General features: G+C 52.7%; 1 protein-coding gene across 1 annotated transcript in view; it reads right to left on the reverse strand.

Annotated features, from left to right (window-relative positions):
• Positions 1 to 25,636, reverse strand: part of LOC140411509 (dynein axonemal heavy chain 6-like) — a 1,703,852-nt gene that overhangs the window by 968,779 nt on the left and 709,437 nt on the right. Inside the window, exons 32-33 of the mRNA XM_072500595.1 lie at positions 22,171 to 22,316; positions 20,090 to 20,158 (exon numbers count right to left, since the gene is read on the reverse strand). Coding sequence (XP_072356696.1) covers positions 20,090 to 20,158; positions 22,171 to 22,316 — 215 coding nt within the window. The remainder of the gene's footprint in view (positions 1 to 20,089; positions 20,159 to 22,170; positions 22,317 to 25,636) is intronic.

The raw sequence follows: 25,636 nt of genomic DNA on the forward strand, positions 1-25,636 counted from the left end.
CAGGTACTGGATCACAGGGGGAGTATTGGTCGGGTACTGGATCACAGGGGGAGTATTGGTCAGGTACTGGATTCCAGGGGGAGTATTGGTCTGGTACTGGATCACAGGGGGAGTATTGGTCTGGTACTGGATCACAGGGGGAGTATTAGTCAGGTACTGTATCACAGGGGGAGTATTGGTCTGGTACTGGATCACAGGGGGAGTATTAGTCAGGTACTGGATCACAGGGGGAGTATTGGTCAGGTACTGGATCACAGGGGGAGTATTGGTCTGGTACTGGATCACAGGGGGAGTATTAGTCAGGTACTGGATCACAGGGGGAGTATTGGTCAGGTACTGGATCACAGGGGGAGTATTGGTCTGGTACTGGATCACACAGGGTTTACTTGTCTGGTTGGTGAGGCGTTTAATGAAAGCGTAGTTTGGAATGTCGACAGTGGTTAGCAGTGTCACCGTCTGCTGTTCATCGCCCGTGATGGCATTTGTCCGAGAAAACTGTTGTACCAGCTTGATGTATTGAACCCGATCAACGGTGTCAGCGCTAATTGGTTTCAGCTTGCCGATGAGCACCATCGCTCTGCTCGTGGCGGAGGCCTCGCCAAGTCCAGATGAAGCTGATCGGTGATGAAAAATGTGGTGGCTGAGGCAGGTGTTCTTTAATCTCTTCGCCAGTGGGATAGCCGAAGGTAAGGACTTCATACGACACCAGGTAGGCAGGGTAACAACTAGGTTTAGATGTAGAACCGTGTACAATATTGGGTTTGGCCCCTGAATGAGCCGTAACACATCAAACTCTGTTGCCCATGCCCAAGTCCCCTTCTCCGATCATCCCAATGCTCACTGATTTACATTGGGTCCTGATCAAGCAAAACCTTGATTTAAAAATTCTCATCTTTCTTTTCAATTCCCTTCATTGCCTCACCCCTCCTGGTCTGTACTCTCTCCAGCCCACTACCCACCCAGACATCTGCTTCCTCTAATTCAATCTGCTCCATTGCCTCACCGCTCCCTGGTCTGTACTCTCTCCATCCCACTACCCACCCAGACATCTGCTTCCTCTAATTCAATCTGCTCCATTGCCTCACCCCTTCCTGGTCTGTACTCTCTCCCGTCCACTACCCTCCCAGACATCTGCTTCCTCGAATTCAATCTGCTCCATTGCCTCACCCCTCCCTGGTCTGTACTCTCTCCATCCCACTACCCACCCAGACATCTGCTTCCTCTAATTCAATCTGCTCCATTGCCTCACCCCTCCCTGGTCTGTACTCTCTCCCGTCCACTACCCTCCCAGACATCTGCTTCCTCGAATTCAATCTGCTCCATTGCCTCACCCCTCCCTGGTCTGTACTCTCTCCAGCCCACTACCCACCCAGACATCTGCTTCCTCTAATTCAATCTGCTCCATTGCCTCACCCCTCCATGGTCTGTACTCTCTCCAGCCCACTACCCACCCAGACATCTGCTTCCTCTAATTCAATCTGCTCCATTGCCTCACCGCTCCCTGGTCTGTACTCTCTCCAGCCCACGACCCACCCAGACATCTGCTTCCTCTAATTCAATCTGCTCCATTGCCTCACCCCTCCCTGGTCTGTACTCTCTCCCGTCCACTACCCACCCAGACATCCGCTTCCTCTAATTCAATCCCCCTCCATTACCTCACCACTTCCTGGTCTGTACTCTCTCCAGCACACTACCCACCCAGACATCTGCTTCCTCTAATTCAATCTGCTCCATTGCCTCACCCCTCCCTGGTCTGTACTCTCTCCCGTCCACTACCCACCCAGACATCCGCTTCCTCTAATTCAATCTGCTCCATTGCCTCACCCCTCCCTGGTCTGTACTCTCTCCCGTCCACTACCCACCCAGACATCTGCTTCCTCTAATTCAATCCCCCTCCATTACCTCACCCCTTCCTGGTCTGTACTCTCTCCAGCACACTACCCACCCAGACATCTGCTTCCTCTAATTCAATCTGCTCCATTACCTCACCCCTTCCTGGTCTGTACTCTCTCCAGCACACTACCCACCCAGACATCTGCTTCCTCTAATTCAATCTGCTCCATTGCCTCACCCCTCCCTGGTCTGTACTCTCTCCCGTCCACTACCCACCCAGACATCTGCTTCCTCTAATTCAATCTGCTCCATTACCTCACCCCTCCCTGGTCTGTACTCTCTCCAGCCCACTACCCACCCAGACATCTGCTTCCTCTAATTCAATCTGCTCCATTGCCTCACCCCTCCCTGGTCTGTACTCTCTCCCGTCCACTACCCACCCAGACATCTGCTTCCTCTAATTCAATCTGCTCCATTACCTCACCGCTCCCTGGTCTGTACTCTCTCCATCCCACTACCCACCCAGACATCCGCTTCCTCTAATTCAATCCCCCTCCATTACCTCACCCCTCCCTGGTCTGTACTCTCTCCAGCCCACTACCCACCCAGACATCTGCTTCCTCTAATTCAATCTGCTCCATTACCTCACCCCTCCCTGGTCTGTACTCTCTCCAGCCCACTACCCACCCAGACATCCGCTTCCTCTAATTCAATCCGCTCCATTACCTCACCCCTCCCTGGTCTGTACTCTCTCCAGCACACTACCCACCCAGACATCTGCTTCCTCTAATTCAATCTGCTCCATTGCCTCACCCCTCCCTGGTCTGTACTCTCTCCAGCCCACTACCCACCCAGACATCTGCTTCCTCTAATTCAATCTGCTCCATTACCTCACCCCTCCCTAGTCTGTACTCTCTCCCGTCCACTACCCACCCAGACATCTGCTTCCTCTAATTCAATCTGCTCCATTGCCTCACCCCTCCCTGGTCTGTACTCTCTCCAGCCCACTACCCACCCAGACATCTGCTTCCTCTAATTCAATCTGCTCCATTGCCTCACCCCTCCCTGGTCTGTACTCTCTCCAGCCCACTACCCACCCAGACATCCGCTTCCTCTAATTCAATCCGCTCCATTACCTTACCCCTCCCTGGTCTGTACTCTCTCCCGTCCACTACCCTCCCAGACATCCGCTTCCTCTAATTCAATTCCCTTCATTGCCTCACCCCTCCCTGGTCTGTACTCTCTCCCGTCCACTACCCACCCAGACATCTGCTTCCTCTAATTCAATCTGCTCCATTGCCTCACCCCTCCCTGGTCTGTACAATCTCCCGTCCACTACCCACCCAGACATCTGCTTCCTCTAATTCAATCTGCTCCATTGCCTCACCGCTCCCTGGTCTGTACTCTCTCCAGCCCACTACCCTCCCAGACATCTGCTTCCTCTAATTCAATCTGCTCCATTGCCTCACCCCTCCCTGGTCTGTACTCTCTCCCGTCCACTACCCACCCAGACATCTGCTTCCTCTAATTCAATCCGTTCCATTACCTCACCCCTCCCTGGTCTGTACTCTCTCCCGTCCACTACCCACCCAGACATCTGCTTCCTCTAATTCAATCTGCTCCATTGCCTCACCGCTCCCTGGTCTGTACTCTCTCCCGTCCACTACCCACCCAGACATCTGCTTCCTCTAATTCAATCTGCTCCATTGCCTCACCCCTCCCTGGTCTGTACTCTCTCCAGCCCACTACCCACCCAGACATCCGCTTCCTCTAATTAAATCTGCTCCATTGCCTCACCCCTCCCTGGTCTGTACTCTCTCCCGTCCACTACCCTCCCAGACATCTGCTTCCTCTAATTCAATCTGCTCCATTGCCTCACCGCTCCCTGGTCTGTACTCTCTCCAGCCCACTACCCACCCAGATATCTGCTTCCTCTAATTCAATCTGCTCCATTACCTCACCCCTTCCTGGTCTGTACTCTCTCCCGTCCACTACCCTCCCAGACATCTGCTTCCTCTAATTCAATCTGCTCCATTGCCTCACCCCTCCCTGGTCTGTACTCTCTCCCGTCCACTACCCACCCAGACATCTGCTTCCTCTAATTCAATCTGCTCCATTGCCTCACCCCTCCCTGGTCTGTACTCTCTCCCGTCCACTACCCACCCAGACATCTGCTTCCTCCAATTATGCAATCGTCAGCATCCCCAATTTTAATTGCTCGACCATTGATGCTCATGCCTCCACCTGCCTTGGACCTAAGTGCTGGAATTCTCTCCCTACATATTTCTGTCTATCTGCCTCCTTTTCTTCCTTTAAGGTATTTCCTAAAACTGAGGTCTTCGACAAAGCTTTTGGTCATCTGACCTAACAATACCTCACAGTTATATCTTGTTTTATAATGTTCTTAGGAAACACTTCAGCGCGTTTTATTGTATTGAAGGTGCTATAGAAATGCAAGCTGTTGTTCTTGTTATTTCCAGCTGTGATATCCAAAGTGAGTACAAAGATTTTGCTCTGTTATCTGTGGTATTATAGGTAATATGGTACCTGATAGGCTAAAGCACCATTGGTGGAAACTGTATGCTTTCTATTGGTTGGAGTGTATGATAGCTCCACCTTGATAGGCGGGTTATAAGAACCCGTGCCGCCCCAGCAGCCCTCATTCTGTACCTGAGCTGCTGGGGGAAACATCGAGCTTATTAAAGCCTTCAGTTGGACTACAACCTCGCTTTAGTGGTCATTGGCCATGCATCAATTTAATAAGCTAGTTTTTTTAAGAAGAAAGGATGGAGCTCCGAATTAAGCCGGAGTGTCTGCAACGCGGCGAACTCAGCAGCAATCTTTAAGCACTGGCTGGCGTGCTTTAAAGGGTATCTCGAGACGGCCGAAAACGCACCCATGGGAGAGCAGAAACTGCACATCCTGCACTCAAGGGTGAGCCCGGAGATTTACACCCTCATCGAGGAAGTGGAAGACTTTGATGCAGCAATAGAGCTGCGAAAAGGACACTATATTCGCCCGGTAAACCAGGTGTACGCCCGGCACCTGCTGGCAATAAGGCAACAAACCCCTGAGGAATGGCTGGAGGAATTCTACCGTGCACTCCTGGTGTTGGGCAGAAGCTGAGGCTGTCCGCAAGTTTCGGCGAGCGAACACACGGAACTCTTAGTCCGGGACGCTTTCATGGCAGGTATGCTATCGTCACAAATCCGCCAGCGCCTGTTAGAGAAGGATACCCTGGGTCTCAGGGAGGCACGGGCCCTTGCAGGCTCACTGGACGTGGCCTCCAGGAACACACGCGCTTACGTTCCCGACCGCGCGGCAACCCCCTGGGCAGCATGGAACCCCTCCGTGGCCGACCCCGAGACTTCCCCCATTCCCCCACAGACCTGCGCTGCAAGGCAGCCTGGCAACCCCGAGGGCCCCGCTGCTACTTTTGCGGGCAGGCCAAGCACCCCCGCCAGCGCTTCCCGGCCCGCGCACCCACCTGCGAGGGATGCGGCAAAAAGGGCCATTTTGTGGGGGTATGCCAGGTCCGAGTAGTGGCCGCGGTCTCCAGCGGCGAATGCGGACCGGAACCACTAACTTCTCCACGGGCCCCGTGCGGCCAGCGGCCGCCGCCACCTCCATATCCCAGGGCCACGTGCGGACCCTGGGCGCCGTCATCTTGATCTGCGGACGCCACGTTGGAGGGATGGGCGCCGCCATTTTGAGCACCCCCAGCCATGTGCGACCAATGGGAGACGCCATCTTGGATGAACCCCCAGGACCCCAGCTCGGCTGACCATGCACTGCCCAAACAGAACTCTCAACTGCTGCGATTGGCCTCGGTGACTCTGGATCAGTCTCGGCCTCGAACACTCTCAACCGCTACGAAGACCGTTTTCATCAACGGGCATGAGACGTCCTGCCTAATCGACTCTGGGAGCACGGAGAGCTTCATACACCCCGACACGGTAAGGCGCTGTTCTCTCCTCATCCACCCCGTTAATCAAAAAATCTCACTGGCCTCTGATTCACACTCAGTGGAGATAAAGGGGTTTTGTGTAGCAAACCTCACAATCCAGGGAAGGGAGTTCAAAAATTTCCATCTCTACGTCCTTCCCCACCTCTGCGCGGCTACACTCCTGGGTTTAGACTTCCAGTGAAACCTTCAAAGTCTGACCTTCCAATTCGGCGGCCCTGTACCGCCCCCCCCCCCCCCTTACTGTCTGTGGTCTCGCGACCCTTAAGGTTGACCGCCTTCCCTGTTTGCGAACCTCGCCCCGGATTGCAAACCCGTCGCCACCAGGAGCAGACGCTACAGTGCCCAGGACCGGATCTTTATTAGGTCAGAGGTCCAAAGGCTACTGAGGGAAGGGGTCATTGAAGCCAGTAACAGCCCCTGGAGAGCTCAAGTAGTGGTGGTAAAGACTGGGGAGAAGCATAGGATGGTCATCGACTACAGTCAGACCATCAACAGGTTTACGCAGCTGGACATGTACCCTCTCCCCCGCATATCCGACCTGGTAAACAGAATCGCGCATCATAAGGACTTCTCCACGGTGGATCTCAAGTCCGCCTATCACCAGCACCCCATCCGCACTAGTGACCGCAAATACACTGCCTTCAAGGCAGACAGGCGGCTCTATCACTTCTTAAGGGCTCCCTTCGGTGTCACTAACGGGGTCTCGGTCTTCCAGCGCGAGATGGACCGAATGGTTGACCGGTACGGTTTACGGGCAACATTCCCGTATCTCGATAATGTGACCATTTGCAGCCACGACCAGCAGGACCACGACACCAACCTCCCAAAATTTCTCCAGACCGCTAAAATCCTGAACCTTTCATACAACAAGGATAAATGCATGTTTAGCACCGACTGTCTAGCAATTCTCAGCTACGTAGTGCGAAATGGAGTTATAGGCCCCGACCCTGAACGCATGCGCCCCCTTATGGAGTTCCCCCTCCCTCACTGCTCCAAGGCCCTGAAACGCTGCCGAGGGTTTTTAGCTACTACGCCCAGTGGGTCCCCAACTTTGCGGACTAGGCCCGTCCCCTGATCCAATCCACAGCTTTTCCCCTGACCATAGAGGCCCGCCAGGCCTTCAGCCGCATCAAAGCAGACATTGCAAAGGTCACTATGCACGCCATCGACAAGTCCCTCCCCTTCCAGGTCGAGAGCGATGCGTCCGACGTAGCTCTGGCGGCCACCCTCAACCAAGCGGGCAGTCCCGTGGCCTTCTTCTCCCGTACTCTCCATGCTTCCAAAATCCTCCACTCCTCAGTCGAAAAGGAGGCCCAGGCCATTGTAGAAGCTGTGCGACATTGGAGGCATTACCTGGCCAGCAGGAGATTCACTCTCCTCACTGACCAATGGTCGGTTGCTTTCATGTTCGATAATGCACAGCGGGGCAAGATAAAAAACGACAAGATCTTGCGGTGGAGGATCGAACTCTCCACCTACAACTACGAGATCATGTATCGTCCCGGGAAGCTAAACGAGCCTCCTGATGCCCTGTCCCGCGGCACATGTGCCACCGCACAAGTGGACCGCCTCCGAGCCCTCCACGAGGACCTCTGCCACCCGGGGGTCACTCGCTTTTTCTATTTTGTCAAGATCCTCAACCTGCCCTACTCCATCGAGGAGGTCAGGACAGCCACCAGGGACTGCCAAATCTGCACGGAGTGCAAACCGCACTTCTACGGCCAGAGAAAGCGCACCTGATAAAGGCTTCCCGTCCCTTTGAACGCCTCAGCATGGACTTCAAAGGCCCCCTCCCCTCCACCGACCGCAACACGTACTTCCTGAACGTGACTGATGAGTACTCCCGGTTTCCATTCGCCATCCCCTGCCCCGACATGACCGCAACCACCATCATCAAGGCCCTCCATAGCATCTTTGCACTGTTCGGGTTCCCCGCTTAGATACACACTGATAGGGGATCCTCCTTTATGAGCGACGAACTGCGTCAATTCCTGCTCAGCAAGGGCATCGCCCTGAGCAGGACGACCAGTTACAACCCCCAGGGTAACGGACAGGTAGAGAGGGAGAATGGAATGGTCTGGAAGACCGTCCTACTGGCCCGACGGTCCAGGAATCTCCCAGTCTCCCGCTGGCAAGACGTCCTCCTGGACGCCCTCCACTCCATCCGGTCACTGCTTTGTACAACCACCAATCAGACACCTCACGAACGTCTCCTTATCTTCCCTAGGAAGTCCTCCTCTGGGACCTCGCTCCCAACTTGGCTGGCAGCACCCGGACCCATCCTGCCACGAAAACACGTGCGGGCACACAAGTCGGACCCGTTGGTCGAGAGAGTCAACCTGCTCCATGCTAACCCCCTGTACGCCTACGTGGCGTACCCCGACGGCCGACAAGATACGGTCTCCCTACGGGACCTGGCGCCGGCCGGAACCCCACGCACATTCCAACCACCAGTCCCACCCTCCCTTCCACCGCAGCACCTTACAGGAGGATCGCCGCCCCTGTCTAGGCTCCCCCACCCACTGACAGGGCCGTCTAGGGGTGACAAAACTGCCATGGAGATCGAAGCCACACTCCCGGAGTCCCAGACGCCCAAGCCTCCACCGGAGTCACCACCGAGGCTCCGACGATCACAGAGGACGACCAGGGCCACCGATCGACTGATTGCTTAATTTTAACTGTAATCTGTAAATATAAAACACCAAATGTACATAGCTACCAGACTTGTAAATAGTTACTAAACGCTATACGGAGGTATTACGGTACCTCCATAACTAATTATACCATGTTGTTATGTTTTGTAGTTTCTGGCCACCACCGCCAGACTCTTTTTTTGACAGAGGGTGAATGTGATATTATAGGCATTACGGTACCTGATAGGCTAAAGCACCATTAGTGGAAACTGTATGCTTTATATTGGTTGGAGTGTATGATAGCTCCACCTTGATAGACTGGGTATAAGAACCCGTGCCGCCCCAGCAGCCCTCATTCTGTACCTGAGCTGTTGGGGGAAACATCTAGCTTATTAAAGCCTTCAGTTGGACTACAACCTCGTTTTAGTGGTCATTGATCGTGCATCATTAGCTCACCTTCATTTCGTGTTGAAGATGTATTTGATGAAGCAGTCTTTTCTTCTTCCCTCCCACACATGTTCACAGAGCTGGACCTTTCACTAGTCTCTGTCAGAGTGACTCAAACAAAGAACAAAGAACAAAGAAAAGTACAGCACAGGAACAGGCCCTTCAGCCCTCCAAGCCTGTGCCGACCATGCTGCCCGTCTAAACTAAAATCTTCTACACTTCCGGGGTCTGTATCCCTCTATTCCCATCCTATTCATGAATTTGTCAAGCTGCTCCTTAAATGTCATTATTGTCCCTGCTTCCACCACCTCCTCCGGCAGCGAGTTCCAGGCACCCACTACCCTCTGTATAAAAAACTTGCCTCGTACAGCTCCTCTAAACCTTGCCCCTTGCACCTTAAACCTTTGCCCCCCAGTAATTGAACCCTCTACCCTGGGAAAAAGCCTCTGACTATCCACTCTGTCTGTGCCCCTCATAATTTTTGTTCTAACTTTCAGTCACAATGAAAATCTACTTTTCAGTTTGAGTGATGCACTGTCAGTACAACTGCTGAGTCACTCTACCCATTGCCCTTGGAAGATGGCTCAACGTAACCCTTTTTAAAGGTAACACAGGCAGTCCTTGGACTTCCGACACAATTGTTTCCTGAAATGTCGTAAGTAGGATCTGATTTTCCCAGTGTTGTGCATTGTGGAGATCTGACGCTCGGAAGCAGAGGATCAAAAACTAATGGAGCATTAGTTACAAGGTGTGTTCACGACAGACTGCTTCTTCACTCTGGCAGGTTACCGTGCTAGCCACTTGTGGCATCATACCAATAACGGCATGGAAATGTTAATATTCAGTGCTCACTGCAGCTACTATATAAACTACTCAATATAAATTCAAAACGTTTGCTCTCCTTTCAGCCGAACATCCCCAACAATTTCAAACAAGTGTAACATGAATAATAATCAAATAACAATAATTAATGAGTCAGTTGGTTTGGAAGTTGTCGCTCTCGGACTGGTTGACCGCGAGCCCTTGGCGTCTGCTTCTTTGCATTAATTGTAACCTTTGAATTTTCGTCTTTGTACAAATATCATCAGTGGTTATTTTGACCGGTGTCAACATTCTAACTAAAGGTTGACTCTGTGTTTGGTCTGAAGGTGAGGTGTTGTCTTCCTCAACAATGTCTGTCGGTATCAGGGTTGTAGAAAAGTTCAGTTCAGGACTTGGTAAAGTTCAATCTGAATTTTCAGCAGGTTGTATCTCCGGCAGATCGGATCTCCCCGCTAACAGCTGGTCCGCATGCCTCCCCCATATCACACCATCTCTAGTCTGGATGTGGTAGGAACCTATTTTTCTCCTGTGGAGTAATTCCTGGCCAACACTCCTTGTCCTGGTTGGAAGCTGTATTGCTTTACTTCACCGCCATTCATCTGTCCTTGTTGTTTCTGTTGAACAATTTTAGTTTTCGGAGGTTTCAATAAGTTAAATGCAGAACGTTGTTGTCTCTTCATCATTAATAATGCAGGCGAGATTTTAGTCGCTGAAGGAGCGGTATTCCTATACATTAGTAGGAATTGATTCAGGCGTTTGGCCAGCAAACCTTGTTCCCTGATTGCTCTCAATGTGTGTTTCATGGTATGAATCAAATGTCCTGCTAGGCCATTCGTAGCCGCAGTGTGATCTAAGATGTTGAATATTATTCTCTTTCAAGAAACTTTCAAATTCTTAGGTGACGATTTAATTTACCGATTGCTCAGGGAATCCAACCTTTCCTTTCTTGATGTCTTCTGTGAAATCTGAAGTGCTCTGCAATCACCAGAAGCTTTGGCAAATAGTGTGCTTGCAGGATCTCTACAATTTCTTCATATGTTTTAGTGCTGGCTTCTCCAGTTGCACTAAATTTCTGAAGAGATTGAACGTTTTCCGTCCATCAGGAACATGGGAACCCTCATATCCTTTGCTATTTTGTTCACCTGTGCGAAATAGTCAAAACATTTAGTCGATGAGTCCTATTGCACCATGTAGCGCACAAAGACTCCGAGAGACGAATAGAGTGAAGTCGATGAGGCTTTATTAAGTGTGACTGTTCCCCGCAGTTCAGTAGTAGACTGCCTGCGGGGGAGGACTCCTGGTACTTATACTCCGCCTTCAGGGCGGAGCTAGAGGTCAACGTCCAACCAGGACCCGGGATCTGTCAGCCAATGACATCACGGCTTCACAGTCCCACATGACCCCTAATGCATACTACCACATTCACCCCTTGTTAAAAATGAACCCGGCGGGGTGATGCTTCGCATGGTGGTAAGGGTTTACAAGGCTGGTCCTGGGAGGAAAACTTTCACATGTTATTACAGTATGTACAAGGTTTTTTTTGTTTCGAACTATATACAGTAATCGTCAGGAAAAAAAAGACAAAATGTTCTCGTTAAAAGTCCACATATTGTAGTGTTAGATCGACGCCACGAGTCGGTCGGGCGGTCTGGTCGTCCGTGTCGATCGCCTCGGCCCCGGTGGTGGTGCTTGTTCCGGTGTTGTCGTCTCCGGGAGCCTTACGGTTTCAGCTTGGGCTTCACTCCTGGTCGGGCCTGGGAGGAGGACCGATCCTCCTGGGAAGGGGGCGGCCGCGGGGTGCGGCGGTGGCAGGAAGGAGGTGATTGGTGTCGGGGGTGTGTGTGTGTTGCCGGCGGGCGCCAGATCTCGCAGGGAGACCGTGTCCTGTCGGCCGTCGGGGTACTCCACGTAAGCGTACTGCGGGTTCGCGTGAAGGAGGTGAACCCTTTCGACCAACGGGTCCGACTTGTGCGCCCGCACATGTTTTCGGAGCAAGATGGGTCCTGGGGCCGCCAGCCAGGTCGGCAGCGACGTTCCAGAGGAGGACTTCCTGGGGAAGACAAGGAGGCGCTCATGAGGCGTTTGGTTAGTGCTAGTACAGAGTAGTGACCGGATGGAGTGGAGGGCGTCCGGGAGGACCTCCTGCCACCGTGAAACTGGGAGGTCCCTGGACCGTAGGGCCAGTAGGACGGTCTTCCAGACCTTGCCGTTCTCCCTCTCTACTTGCCCGTTCCCCCAGGGGTTGTAGCTGGTCGTCCTGCTCGAGGCTATACCGTTGCTGAGCAGGAACTGGCGCAGCTCGTCACTCATGAAGGAGGACCCCCTGTCGCTGTGGACGTATGCGGGGTAACCGAACAGTGTGAATATGGTGTTCAGGGCTTTAATGACTGTGGCCGCGGTCATGTCAGAGCAGGGGATGGCGAATGGGAAGCGGGAGTACTCGTCCACCACATTAAGGAAGTATATGTTGCGGTCGGTGGAGGGGAGGGGTCCTTTGAAATCCAGACTAAGGCGTTCAAAGGGGTGGGAGCCTTAATCAGGTGCGTACCATCCGGCCTGAAAAAATGCGGTTTGCACTCTGCGCAGATGTGGCAGTTCCTTGTGACTGTACGGACCTCTTCTAAAGAGTATGGGAGGTTGCGGTACTTAATAAAGTGGTAGAACCGAGTGACCCCCGGGTGGCAGAGGTCCTCGTGGAGGGTTTGGAGGGGGTTAATTTGTGCGTTGGCACATGTGCCGCGGGATAGGGCATCGGACAGCTCGTTCAGCTTTCCGGGACGGTACAAGATCTCGTAGTTGAAGGTGGAGAGCTCGACCCTCCACCTTAAGATCTTGTCGTTTTTGATTTTGCCCCGCTGTGCATTATCGAACATGAAGGCTACCGACCGTTGGTCCGTGAGGAGAGTGAATCTCCTGCCGGCCAGGTAATGCCTCCAATGTCGCACAGCTTCCACTATGGCTTGGGCTTCCTTTTCCACTGAGGAGTGGTGGATTTCTGAAGCGTGGAGGGTTCGGGAGAAAAAAGCCACGGGTCTGCCCGCTTGGTTAAGGGTGGTCGCTAGAGCTACATCGGAGGCGTCGCTCTCGACCTGGAAGGGGAGGGACTCGTCGATGGCGCGCATCGTGGCCTTTGCGATATCCGCTTTGATGCGGCTGAAGGCCTGGCAAGCCTCTGTCGACAGAGGGAAGGTCGTGGTCTGTATTAGGGGGCGGGCCTTGTCTGCGTTCTGGGGGACCCACTGGGCGTAGTATGAAAAGAACCCCAGGCAGCGTTTTAGGGTTTTTGAGCAGTGAGGGAGGGGAAATTCCATGAGGGCGCTCATACGTTCGGGGTCGGGGCCTATTATCCCATTGCGCACTACGTAGCCCAGGATGGCTAGCCGGTTTGTGCTAAAAACGCACTTGTCCTCGTTGTATGTGAGGTTCAAGGCTCTAGCGGTCTGGAGGAATTTTTGGAGGTTGGCGTCGTGGTCCTGCTGATCGTGGCCGCAGATGGTTACATTGTCGAGATACGGGAACGTGGCCCGTAACCCGTGTTGATCAACCATTCGGTCCATCTCTCGTTGGAAGACCGAGACCCCGTTTGTGACGCCAAATGGGACCCTTAGGAAATGGTATAATCGCCCGTCTGCCTCGAAGGCTGTGTACTTGCGGTCACTTGGGCGGATGGGGAGCTGATGGTAGGCGGACTTGAGGTCCACGGTGGAGAAGACTTTATACTGGGCAATCCGATTGACCATGTCGGATATGCGGGGGAGAGGGTACGCGTCTAGTTGTGTGTACCTGTTGATGGTCTGGCTATAGTCTATGACCATCCTTTGCTTCTCCCCTGTCTTTACTACTACCACCTGTGCTCTCCAGGGACTATTGCTGGCCTGGATTATGCCTTCCTTTAGTAGCCGCTGGACTTCGGACCGAATGAAGGTCCGGTCCTGGGCGCTGTACCGTCTGCTCCTAGTGGCGACGGGTTTGCAATCCGGGGTGAGGTTTGCAAACAAGGATGGGGGTTGCACCTTGAGGGTTGCAAGGCCACAGATAGTGAGTGGGGGTATTGGGCCGCCAAATTTGAAGGTTAGGCTCTGTAGATTGCACTGGAAGTCTAATCCCAGTAATGTGGGGGCGCAGAGTTGGGGAAGGACGTAGAGCCTGTAGTTTTTGAACTCCCTCCCTTGCACCGTTAGGGTAACTATGCAGAAGCCTTTGATCTGTACGGAGTGGGATCCTGCAGCTAGGGAAATCTTTTGTGCGCTGGGACGGATGGTCAAAGAACAGCATCTTACTGTGTCGGGGTGGATAAAGCTCTCCGTGCTCCCGGAGTCGACCAGGCATGGTGTCTCGTGCCCGATCAGCACCGTTGTCGTCGTCGTTTGGAGCGTCCGGGGCCGTGCTTGGTCCAGCGTCATTGAAGCCAGACGTGGTTGTAATGGTTGAGCGTCTTCTTCGAACCCCGTGGAGCCGTCGACACCGGGGTCCGTTGTTGCCGTCCAAGATGGCGTCGGGGGTGGACAAGATGGCTGCCCCCATGCATCGCACATGGCTGGGGGGTCACAAGATGGCGGCGGGGGTGGACAAAATGGCCGCCCCCATGCGTCGCACAGGTCTGGGGTGGTCCAAGATGGCGGCACCCTTCCTCCCCTCGTGGTGGCCTGCGGGTCGCACATGGGGCACTGGGGGGGTTGGGGAGCGTTAGGAACGCGCAGGGCTCCCTCTTCTCTGGGGACAGCGGTGACCGGGACCCAAAGTGGTAGCCGACGGGTCATACATGGGGCGCGGGGGGGGGGGGGGGGGGGTGTTGGGGAGCCTAAACGGCGTGCAGGGCTCCCTGTTCTCCGGGGAGAGCTGTGGTCGGGACCCAGAGTGGTAGCGCCGGCAGGTCATACATGGGGCGCTGGGGGGGGTTGGGGAGCATAAACGGCGTGCAGGGCTCCCTGTTCTCCCGGGACAGCGGCGACCTCGCGGGACCGGCACACAGCCGCAAAATGGCCCTTTTTCCTGCAGCTCTTACAGATCGCTGCGCGGGCCGGGCAGCGCTGCCGGGGGTGTTTCGCCTGGCCACAGAAATAGCAGCGGGCTCCCCCGGTGCGATTTGGCATTTGAACCGCGCAAGCCTGTGGGGTGTCCGGGGGGGGGGGGGGTGGGTTTGTCGCGACGGGTGCGTACGGAGCCCAATGGGCTGCCGCGCGGTCGGGGCCGTGGGCGCGGGTATTTCGCGCGGCCACGTCTAGGGAGACTGCTAGGGCCTGTGCCTCTGAGAGTCCTAGCGACTCTTTTTCTAGAAGTCTTTGGCGGATTTGGGAGGAGTTCATACCTGCCACAAAAGCATCGCGCATTAACATGTCCGTGTGTTCATTTGCGTTCACTGGCGGGCAGCTGCAGGCCCGTCCCAAAATTAGTAGCGCGGCGTAGAATTCATCTATCGATTCTCCGGGACTTTGCCGTCTCGTTGCGAGTTGATAGCAAGCGTAGATCTGGTTAACTGGGCGAACATAGAGGCTTTTTAGTGCTGCGAACGCCGTCTGGAAATCCTCTGCGTCTTCGATGAGGGAGAAAATCTCCGTGCTTAACCTCGAGTGCAGGACCTGTAGTTTTTGGTCTTCTGTTACCCGGCCGGTGACCGTTCTGAGGTAGGCCTCGAAACAAGTCTGCATGTGCTTGAAAGCTGCTGCTGCGTTCACTGCGTGGGGGCTGATCCTCAGGCATTCCGGGATGATCCTGAGCTCCATAGTCCTTTAGTCACGCTTAATAAATTGTAGCGCACAAAGACTCCGAGAGACGAATAGAGTGAAGTCGATGAGGCTTTATTAAGCGTGACTGTTCCCCTGCAGTTCAGTAGTAGACTGCCTGCGGGGGAGGACTCCTGGTACATATACTCCGCCTTCAGGGCGGAGCTAGAGGTCAACGTCCAACCAGGACCCGGGATCTGTCAGCCAATGACATCACGGCTTCACAGTCCCACATGACCCCTAATGCATACTACCACACACCACATTTTCATTGCAGGGTTGCGTGGCGCTGAAAACCTTCACCATTGTCTTTCTAATGGAGGTTCCCCGTATGCACAGTTTGCAATATGTTTTCAGCAGCTTGCTTGCTTTTCCTGTTTAATCAAAACAACAACCCGAGTTTCAGCCTGTTTTGAACACTCCCAGCTCTATAATTGTTCTGCAGAGAATTGCTACTCATGTGCGTTATGTCCGGAGAACATGCAAGCACTTTTCGTCTAATTCTTCTTTCCCGATTTCGTTAATTATTTTTCCAGGTGGCGAGCAAGCACCATTCAAACTCCTTGTCGCTAGTTGTTTGTGTTGTGTATTGTGGAGAACTGACGCTAGGAAGCTCAGAGCTTTATTTACAAGGTGTGTTCTCTACAGGTTGCTTGTTCACTCTGGCAGTTTCCCACGCTAGTGACCTGTAACGTCACTTCCGGTGATGACATGCAGAGTGCACGCTGTGGCTACTAAAACTCAATATAAATACATGACAGGTACAGTGTTAAAAGTAGGTGAATATCATAGAAGAATCATAGAATCCCTACAGTGCAGGAGGCCATTCGGCCCATTGAGTCTGCACTGGCCCTTTTGCATGGGCTACACATTTACACTCCCCCATGCACCCTGCCCTAACCCTGTAACCCCATAGTCTAACCTGCACATCAAGGAGCAATTTAGCATGGCCGCACATCTTTGGACTGTGGAATGAAACCGGAGTCCGGAGTACCCGGAGGAAACCCACACAGACACAAGGAAAAGTGCAAACTCCACGCAGACAGTGACCCAAGCCGGGTCTCTGGCGCATGCGGCAGCAGTGCTAACCACTGTGCCACGTGCTGCCCTAGTTCATGAACTATAATTGATGCTCAGTTCTTCAGGTTTGTTAGTGTATCTGTTTGGTGGTCCCAGGTGGTGGTAAGTCACTTGAAGGCTGTGTATTTGCGGTCACTAGTGCGGATGGGGAGCTGGTGGTAGGCGGATTTAAGGTCACCGTGGAGAAGACCTTGTAATGCGCGATCCTGTTTAGCAGGTCGGATATGTGGGGAGAGGGTACGCGTCCAGCTGCGTAAACCTGTTGATGGTCTGACTGTAGCCGATGACCATCCTATGCTTCTCCCTGGTCTTTACCACCACTACCTGAGCTCTCCAGGGACTGCTGCTAGCTTCAATGACTCCTTCCCTCAGTAGCCTTTGGACCTCTGACCTAATAAAGATCCGGTCCTGGGCTCTGTACCGTCTGCTCCTGGTGGCGACGGGTTTGCAATCCGGGGTGAGGTTCGCAAACAGGGAAGGCGGGTCGACCTTAAGAGTCGCGAGGCTGCAGACAGTGAAGAGAGGTATAGGGCCACCAAATTTGAAGGTTAGACTTTGGAGGTTACACTGGAAGTCTAAACCTAGGATGTGGCCGCGCAGAGGTGGGGAAGGACGAAGAGCCGGTAATTTTTAAACCCCTTTATCTCTACTGAGTGTGAACCGGAGGCCAGGGAGATTTTTTGATTAACGGGGTGGACGAGGAGAGAACAGCGCCTTACCGTGTCGGGGTGTATGAAGTTCTCCGTGCTCCCAGAGTCGATTAGGCAGGACGTCTCGTGCCCGTTGATAAATACAGTCGTTGTAGCAGTTGAGAGTATTCGAGGCCGGAACTGATCCAGAGTCACCGAGGCTAATCGCTGCAGTTGAGTGATCTCTTCGGGTAGTGTGTGGTCAGCCAAGATGGCGGCTCCCATTGGTCGCACATGGCTGGGGGTGCACAAAATGGTGGCACCCATCTCTCTAACGTGGCGTCTGCGAGACAAGATGGCGGTGCCCGGGGGCCGCACGTGGCCCTGGAATAGGAAGATGGCGGCGCCCGCTGGCCGCACGGGGACCGTGGAGAGGTTTGTGGTGGCGGTCCGCATTCGCCGCCGGAGACCACGGCAACTGCACGGGCCTGGCATACCACCACGAAATGGCCCTTTTTAACCGCATCCCTTGCAGGTGGGTGCGCGGGCCGGGCAGCGCTGGCGGAGGTGCTTGGCCTGCCTGCAAAAGTAGCAGCGGGCCCCCCGGGTTGCCAGGCGCCTTGCAGCACAAGCTTGTGGGGGGATGGGGGATGTCTCGGGGTCAGCTGCGGAGGGGTTCCACGCAGCCCACGGGGCTGCCGCACTGTCGGGAACATAAGCGCGGGCGTTTCTGGAGGCCACATCCAGGGAGCCTGCAAGGGCCCGTGCCTCCTTGAGACCTAGAGTGTCTTTTTCTAGCAATCGCTGGCGGATTTGGGAGGATAGCATACCTACCACGAAAGCGTCCCGGACTAAGAGTTCAGTGTGTTCGCTCGCCAAAACTTGCGGGCAGCTGCAGTTTCCCCCCAACACCAGGAGTGCACGGTAGAATTCTTTCAGCGATTCCCCAGGGATTTGTCGCCTCATTGCAAGCAGATGTTGGGCGTAGACCTGGTTTACCGGGCGAATATAATGTCCTTTTAGCAGCTCTATTGCTGCATCGAAGTCTTCCGCTTCCTCGATGAGGGTGTAAATTTCCAGGCTCACCCTTGAGTGCAGGACTTGCATTTTCTGTTCTCCCGTGGGTGTGTTTTCGGCCGTCCCGAGATATCCTTTAAAGCACGCCAGCCATTGCTTGAAGATTGCCGCTGAGTTCGCCGCGTGGGGGCTGAGTTGCAGACACTCCGGCTTGATTCGGAGCTCCATCCTTTTTAAATCTAGCTTATTAAATTGATGCACGATCAATGACCACTAAAGAGAGGTTGTAGTCTAACTGAAGACTTTAATAAGCTAGATGTTTCCCCCAGCAGCTCAGAATGAAGGCTGCTGAGGCGGCACGGGCTCTTATGCCCCGCCTAGCAGGGCGGAGCTACCATACATCTTGACCAATAGGAAGCATACAGTTTCTACCAATGGTGTTCCAGCATTACCAGATACCGTAATACCTCTACTACCACATACGTTTCAATCATTCGTCTAAATTTCAGTAAATACAAGCCCAGTCGACCCAATCTCACCTCATCCGACAATCCTGCCATCCCAGTAATCAGTCCAGTGAACCTTCGCTCTACTCCCTCTCCTTCAGATATGGAGACCAAAGCTGCACACAATACTCCAGTTGTGGTCTCACCAAGGCCCTTTACAGCTGCAGTAAGATTTCCTTGTTCCTGTGTTCAAGTCCTCTTGCAGTGAAGGTCAACATACCATTTGCCTTCCGAATTGCTTGCTGTACCTGCACGCTTGTTTTCACAGACTGGTGTACAAGGACAACCTTTTCCATTCTATCTCTATTTAAATCATAGTCTGCCATTCTGTTTCTCCACCCAAAGTGGATAACTTCACATTTACCCACGTTATACTGCATCTGCCATGCATTTGCTTACTCACCCAACTTGTCGAAGTCACCTTGAAACCTCTTAACATCCTCCCCACACTCACATCCCTACCGAGGTTTATGTCGTCAGCAAACTTGGAAATATTGCATTTGGTTCCCTCATCCAAATCGTTGCTGTATGTTCTGAATAGCTGGGACCCAAGCACTGATCCCTGCACGACCCCACTGGTCAGTAATCCAAGCTATGCTTATTTGTCGTGACTGTACTGTTACCCAACCTGAGTTCAGTTGGCAGCACTAGCAAAGTATCAAACCAAGGATCTGCTGCTGTTGATCGTTGACAGTCAAATGTCGCACCAATGTGAACTACCAGCAGTCTGATGGGCTTCATGTCCAGCCGATGATAGCATGCAAAGTGCTCTGCCAGCATCTGCACCCAGGTCTAGAGTCCTGTGTGCTCCCAAGAAATGCCAGGCACTTCCCACTTGCATCTAGTAAATGTCACAAAGACTCATGTGTCCTAAACCACCCCGTGCACAGATGACAGTGCTAGATCAAGTATTCCCACCACCCTTCCCTTCTCGCACTGCATCCCTACACTGTCCACCACACTTCCATTTCCTAAATGTGAGAGCCTGTACGGTGGCCTTGGGAGCTACTATTCACCAGTCAGAACAGGTGGGAGGCAGGACATTCAACCCAGGAGTTGAATTAGCCTATGCTTCATTTCTGGAGCATCGGATGAGATTCTAGCGACATACCTGTCCAAATCTCATCAGGAATGAAACTCAGAAGCTCAGTGTCTGCATGCAGCAGAGTCTCTGCCCATTAAGGAGTGTAGCTTCACTCTATACAACCTGTGTAGCACTAGTCTTGGGAGCGTTCAGTCGTATTGTAGGTGGTTAAAATGGAAAGTGTTCTACTCTCAAGAACTGTCATTTCCAATCTTTGCAATTACACAAATTCTGAAACTACATTTTCCAAATAATACTTAATGAAACCTGAATGTTTCAAAAGACGGACTGAAATTTAGACCAATATGTGGCAGGAATACAAACATTTCTCAGTGAATTGCTGCTTACCCAGGGTTCATAGTTGCGAAGAAACTACAAGACATATTCAGTCGGATTTCTTTGCCTTCAAACACAAATCTGGAAGACAATAAGCAACCAGTTAACAATTGACAATGACATAATGTGAGACATTTATAGAGCACGAATATAACCAGCAGTCAATTATTCATCTGCATTGTTTAAATGACCCAGTGAGCCTCATATTTGAGGCAGCTGTTTGGCTGGTTGCAAGCACATTATTCCACACTCAGTCCCATTGACTCACCACCTCTGTGTTTGCTGATCTACATTGGCTCCTGCTTTGGCAAAGCCTTGATATTAAAATTCTCATCCTTGTTTTCTCTACAGTCTCTATCTCAGTAAACTCTTCAAATTCAATATCGCCTCTGACCCTTCACCAAGTCCCATTAACTCATTACCTTTGTGTTCGCTAACCTACATTAGCTCCCAGCCTGGCAATGTCTTCATTTCTAAAATTCTCAACCTGATTTTCAAATTCTTCCCAATTTCCCCAACTCTATCACCCTCCACGATACTGATGTTCCTCCAATTCTGGCCTCTTGCACATTCTGTTTGTCGCTCTGCCATTGGTGACCATGTCGTCAACTACCTGGATGTTGAGCTCTGGAATTTCCTCCTTAAACCTCTCCGTCTCTCTCTCTTGTCATTCGCGATGCTCCCTAAAACCTATCTCTTTGACTGTAGTTTTGGTCATTTGTCCTCCTGTTTCCTTCTGCAGTTTGGTGTCACATATTGTTTGATAATGTGCTTGTAAAGTGCCATGGGATGCTTTACAATTACCACAATCTACTGGACACGTCCCTTCAGAATTGGAGTGGGACACAGCCGCTAAATGCCGGGAGAGGTACCCCAGGATTCCCGACGGCCGTAACGCCTCGCAATCTCTAACCAGATCTAACAAGACATCGCGATCTGGGTCCTGCCAAAATGGGCGGGATCCAGTCTTGCACGGTTACGTCGTTTTCAGAACCCACTTAACCGCACTGATGCCAGATCACACCAACTCCCGAAACCTATCAGCCTCCCCAAGGAGACCCCAACCAGGCTTGGCGGAAAGGCACCTAGAAGGACTCCCAGGATATTGGAGGTCCCTGGGTTGTTATGGGCAGGGCAGGGTGACACCTTGGTTCTCCCCCTGGCACCTGGGCACCTTGGCACTGACAGCCTGGCATTTGGCACTGCCACCCACCTCTGCCAAGGTGCCTAGGTAACACTTTGAGCCTGGCAAGAGCACCTCCACGGTGCCAGAGTGGCAGTGCCAGGATGCCCAGGTGCCAGGGGGCACCGCCAAGGGTCAGTGCCTGAGGTGGGCCATGCCCATGAAAGGAGGGAAGATGAGGGTTATGAAGGGTGGTGGGGTGAAGGGCGGGTATGAATGGGTCTCTGGAAGGTTGGGGGGGTGAAAGGTGGGATCCTGAAAGGGGGGCCCAAAAGGGGGAGTGGGAAGGCCTGAAAAGGGGGGGTCTCTCAGCTGTCCCATTGTGGGGTATCCTCACTTGGGGGTTGTGGGGTAATGTCCATGCATGTGGGGTGTGACATGGCCGTGGGTGGGGTGTGTGGAGGACCCTCAAGCTTACTAAGAGATTGGGGCACCCTTTCAAATGGCGGTCCATTCTCTGACGAGCCAGTCTGGCCAGTGAATTCAGCTCCCCAGCGATGAAAATAATTCAAAGTGTGGGCTAAACCAGTGAGAAACTCCCCACGGCCCGAAAAAGTGATTAAATGTGGTCAGATTTTGATGGGGATCTCACCGGCATAGCCGGGAAGAAACTCCCAGCCAGACCTGCCTAAAATGACATTTAGGGTGGGATTCTCCAGCCGAGTTCTCCCGGAGAATCCTGCCCGAGGTCAGTGGAGTTCTCCAATGTCTGCCTCTTGCCCCGTGGCATTCTTGCGGCGGGCTGGGAGGAAGAATCCAGCCCTCAGAAACTTTTCCATTAAATTGGTCCAATTTTAAAGATGCTATAAAAATGTGCATTCTTGTTATTATTGTTTTGCTGGATTTATTTAAGCCACTTTCAAAGACAGACAAAATGATTAATCTTTCAGCTCAGTGTGAAAACACTCACCTCAGAGCTTCACTGTCCTTGGCTGCCTTAATGGTGAGGACCTGTGAGGCGGTTACAGACAAGACCTCCACGTCAATCCGATTAAACTCATCAAAGCAGAACCACGCTCCAGACTGAGCCATTCCAGAGAACAATTTCCCCATCATCTAAAGGGCAGGGAGGTGGGAAGTGGGGGAGGGGAAATATAGAGAAAAGGCCAGAATTAGTGACAGTCTTCATTAGCAGAGCTGCGTGCTGAGGGAAGCAGCTGCAGTGATATCTGCTTACCTTTTACTGGAATGAGGTTTAATTAACGAGGTGGCAGTGTCCGGCACACATCACAGCTGTGGATGATCAAAGTGACAGCTTTGCTGCTCCCAAACGCAAGAAATATATTTGCGTGCCAATAACTAATCTGCTCCATTATGCTGTGAAAATGGTTCTCACTTGGAGGTGGTGCGGGGAGTTGGTGGGAGTAGGAGGGTAGATGTGAGGGTGTTATGCCCTAACTGGTGTAATGTGCTGTCAATGAAATGTTACCATAGTCCCAGAGGATCACAGGCTGCTCTCTTCTTTGAGAGAGAGCTGACTGGTGGTTATTTAACCTGAGGGTCACACCTCAGGCGAGGGGTAAGGTTGAGCAGGACGGGCCTTCATGAACAAGCTCAGCAGATATGGGAATTGAACCAGTGCTGTTGGCGTCGCTCTGCTGACAAACTAGGGAAGGGAACAATCAATTCTAGCAAAGGTACTCAGAAAGCCAGGCATGAAAATAGCCCAGTGAGGCAAGTTAGTCAGGAGTAATGAGATGTACTGAAACTTGGGGTTGAGTTTTAGTCCCGGGGCACTGATTGCCTTTCAGTAACTCATCCAGGCATCATGTTTGACCCGAGGTTTTGAGTGTCAGCAGGCTTCTGGACTATTGAAGCTCAAAGTCTTTCTGACTCATTGCCCACATTCAAAGCCTCCAGTGAAACTCATTGGTGGGTCTGGAATCTTTGTTGCTGAAACATTTCTGAGGCGTGCAATGTTGAGGCCAATTATATCATTCAATCTGGTTGAAATCAGCTAGCTCATCACAGACCAGGGATTAAACTTGCGACCTACTAGTCTCTGTAGCTACGTATCAGATTGGTAGCTGGCCCAACAGGGAACATGGGCAGCACGGTAGCATTGTGGATAGCACAATTGCTTCACAGCTCCAGGGTCCCAGGTTCGATTCCCGGCTTGGGTCACTGTCTGTGCGGAGTCTGCACATCCTCCCTGTGTGTGCGTGGGTTTCCCCCGGGTGCTCTGGTTTCCTCCCACAGTCCAAAGATGTGCAGGTTAGGTGGATTGGCCATGATAAATTGCCCTGAGTGTTCAAAATTGCCCTTAGTGTTGGGTGGGGTTACTGGGTTATGGGGATCGGGTGGAGGTGTTGACCTTGGGTAGGGTGCTCTTTCCAAGAGCTGGTGCAGACTCGATGGGCCGAATGGCCTCCTTCTGCACTGTAAATTCTATGTTATTCTATGAATGGATTGAGGCTGGAATATCAGCAAAATTAACTAAAATCGTAATAATAATGAAGGCTGAAGAGCTGAATGTATAAAGGGCTTTCTGGGGTTGCAATTCTTTCAGTTTTGAACTAGATGTCCCTGGCAGGATTAATGTGGAACCTGTGGATCCTGGGTTTAATTTCAGTACAGGCTGGTGCAACGATGAAGAATCCCAAGATTCACCCCAAGGTGCAGGGGGAAGGGGTAAAGGTGTTGAAACTTGGATTAGGATATCAGGGAGGATATAACTGTCCCTTTGGAATACCAACAGGAGAGGGAAGATGTGTGTGGTGGTGGCATCACGCTGGAGGTACGGAAATAGCAAACGATGATCCATTGAATGTAGAGGCCGGTGGCCAAGTGAGGACAAGGGGGAGCCCATCGCCGTTCTGGGAGGGAGGTGACAGGGTGATAGTAGAAGGATGGAAAATAGGTTAGACACGGTTGAGGTGTGTCAACTAGAATGGGCAAAATCATAGAATCTACAGTGCAGAAGGAGGCCATTCGGCCCATCGAGTCTGCATTGGCCCTTGGAAAGAGCACCCAACTTAAACCCACACCTCCACCCTATCCCTGTAACCCCACTTAACCTTTTCTTTGGACACTAAGGGCAATTTATCATGGCCAATCCACCTAACCTGCACATCTTTGGACTGTGGGAGGAAACCGGAGAACCCGGAGGAAACCCACGCACACACGGGGAGAACGTGCAGACTCCGCACAGACAGTGACCCAAGCCAGGAATTGAACCTGGGACCCTGGAGCTGTGAAGCAACAATGCTAACCACTGTGCTAGCGTGCTGCCCTCGGTTTCAGATTGCCAGCCAGAGGATTGTTGCAGACTCGATGGGCCGAATGGCTTCCTTCTGCACTGCAGGGATTCTGCGATTCCATGATTGGATTTGGAGAGAGACGGAAAAACACATAGACTAGCAAGAAAACAGTGCGACCGAGAAGATGTGGCAAAACAAGTCTAGTTTGATTGGGATGTCCCAAACGCAAAGAAACTACCACCAGGAAAGACAGCAGAATCAGGGACAGACTCCCAATCCTGTAGGAAACTCCCTTTACTCCAAATCATGGCCAGGATTCTCCGAATCCGCGCCGGGTCGAAGAATTGCCGGGGGGGCGCGAGAATCCGGCCCCGGCGCTCCGGCAACTGGAGAATCGGTGCCAATCGCGCCGCGCCGGTCTGGTGCTGCTGAAACAGGCCCCTGCGGCGATTCTCCGCGGGCGTCGGGCTGAACTCCCACCGGGTTCCACCAAGTCCCGCTGCCGTGATTCACACCTGGTACCACCCGGCGGGAGCTTGGACCCACGGCCTATGTGGATGTCCTGGTTGGGGGGTGGATCTGACTCCAGGGGGGACATCCACAGGGTCCAAGCCCGCGATCAGGGGCTTCCGATCGGCGAGCGGCCGCGATCTGGAGAGGGCCCGCTGTTCGGTCGGCGACATGTTGCCCCGCACTGGCGCGGAGATGGCAACCACGTGCACGCTCCAGCACAGAGACGGCTGTCGCGCGCATGAGCGGACCCGCGCTTGCCATCGCACGCATATGCCATCCTGCTTTCGGCACCAGAGCAGCGCACAGCACTCCGGCGCCGTTCTAGCCCCCGCAGAACAGGAGAATTACTGGGCTTGGGGGCCCCTTGGCGCCAGCGTCGCTCGCGCCGGGTATAACGTCGGCGTCAACACTTGGCCGCGATATCGGAGAATCCCGGCGGTTGAATCTGGGAGCGTGGATGAGGTATGAAATGAATACTTTGTATTTGTCAATACCGTGGAGGGAGATGTTCCTTGTCTTTTTCACGAGAAGCGTTCAAAATTGATAAGCCGCTTTTATTTACATGTTTCAAATTTTATACATAAACAATAAAACATTAAAACAGTAAAGAACCCCCCCCCGAAGACCCCCTCCCCAATTTGGCACAACTCCCAACAGAGAGAT

The sequence above is a fragment of the Scyliorhinus torazame genome, chromosome 4 (assembly GCF_047496885.1).
Source record: "Scyliorhinus torazame isolate Kashiwa2021f chromosome 4, sScyTor2.1, whole genome shotgun sequence".
Lineage (NCBI taxonomy): Eukaryota > Metazoa > Chordata > Chondrichthyes > Carcharhiniformes > Scyliorhinidae > Scyliorhinus > Scyliorhinus torazame.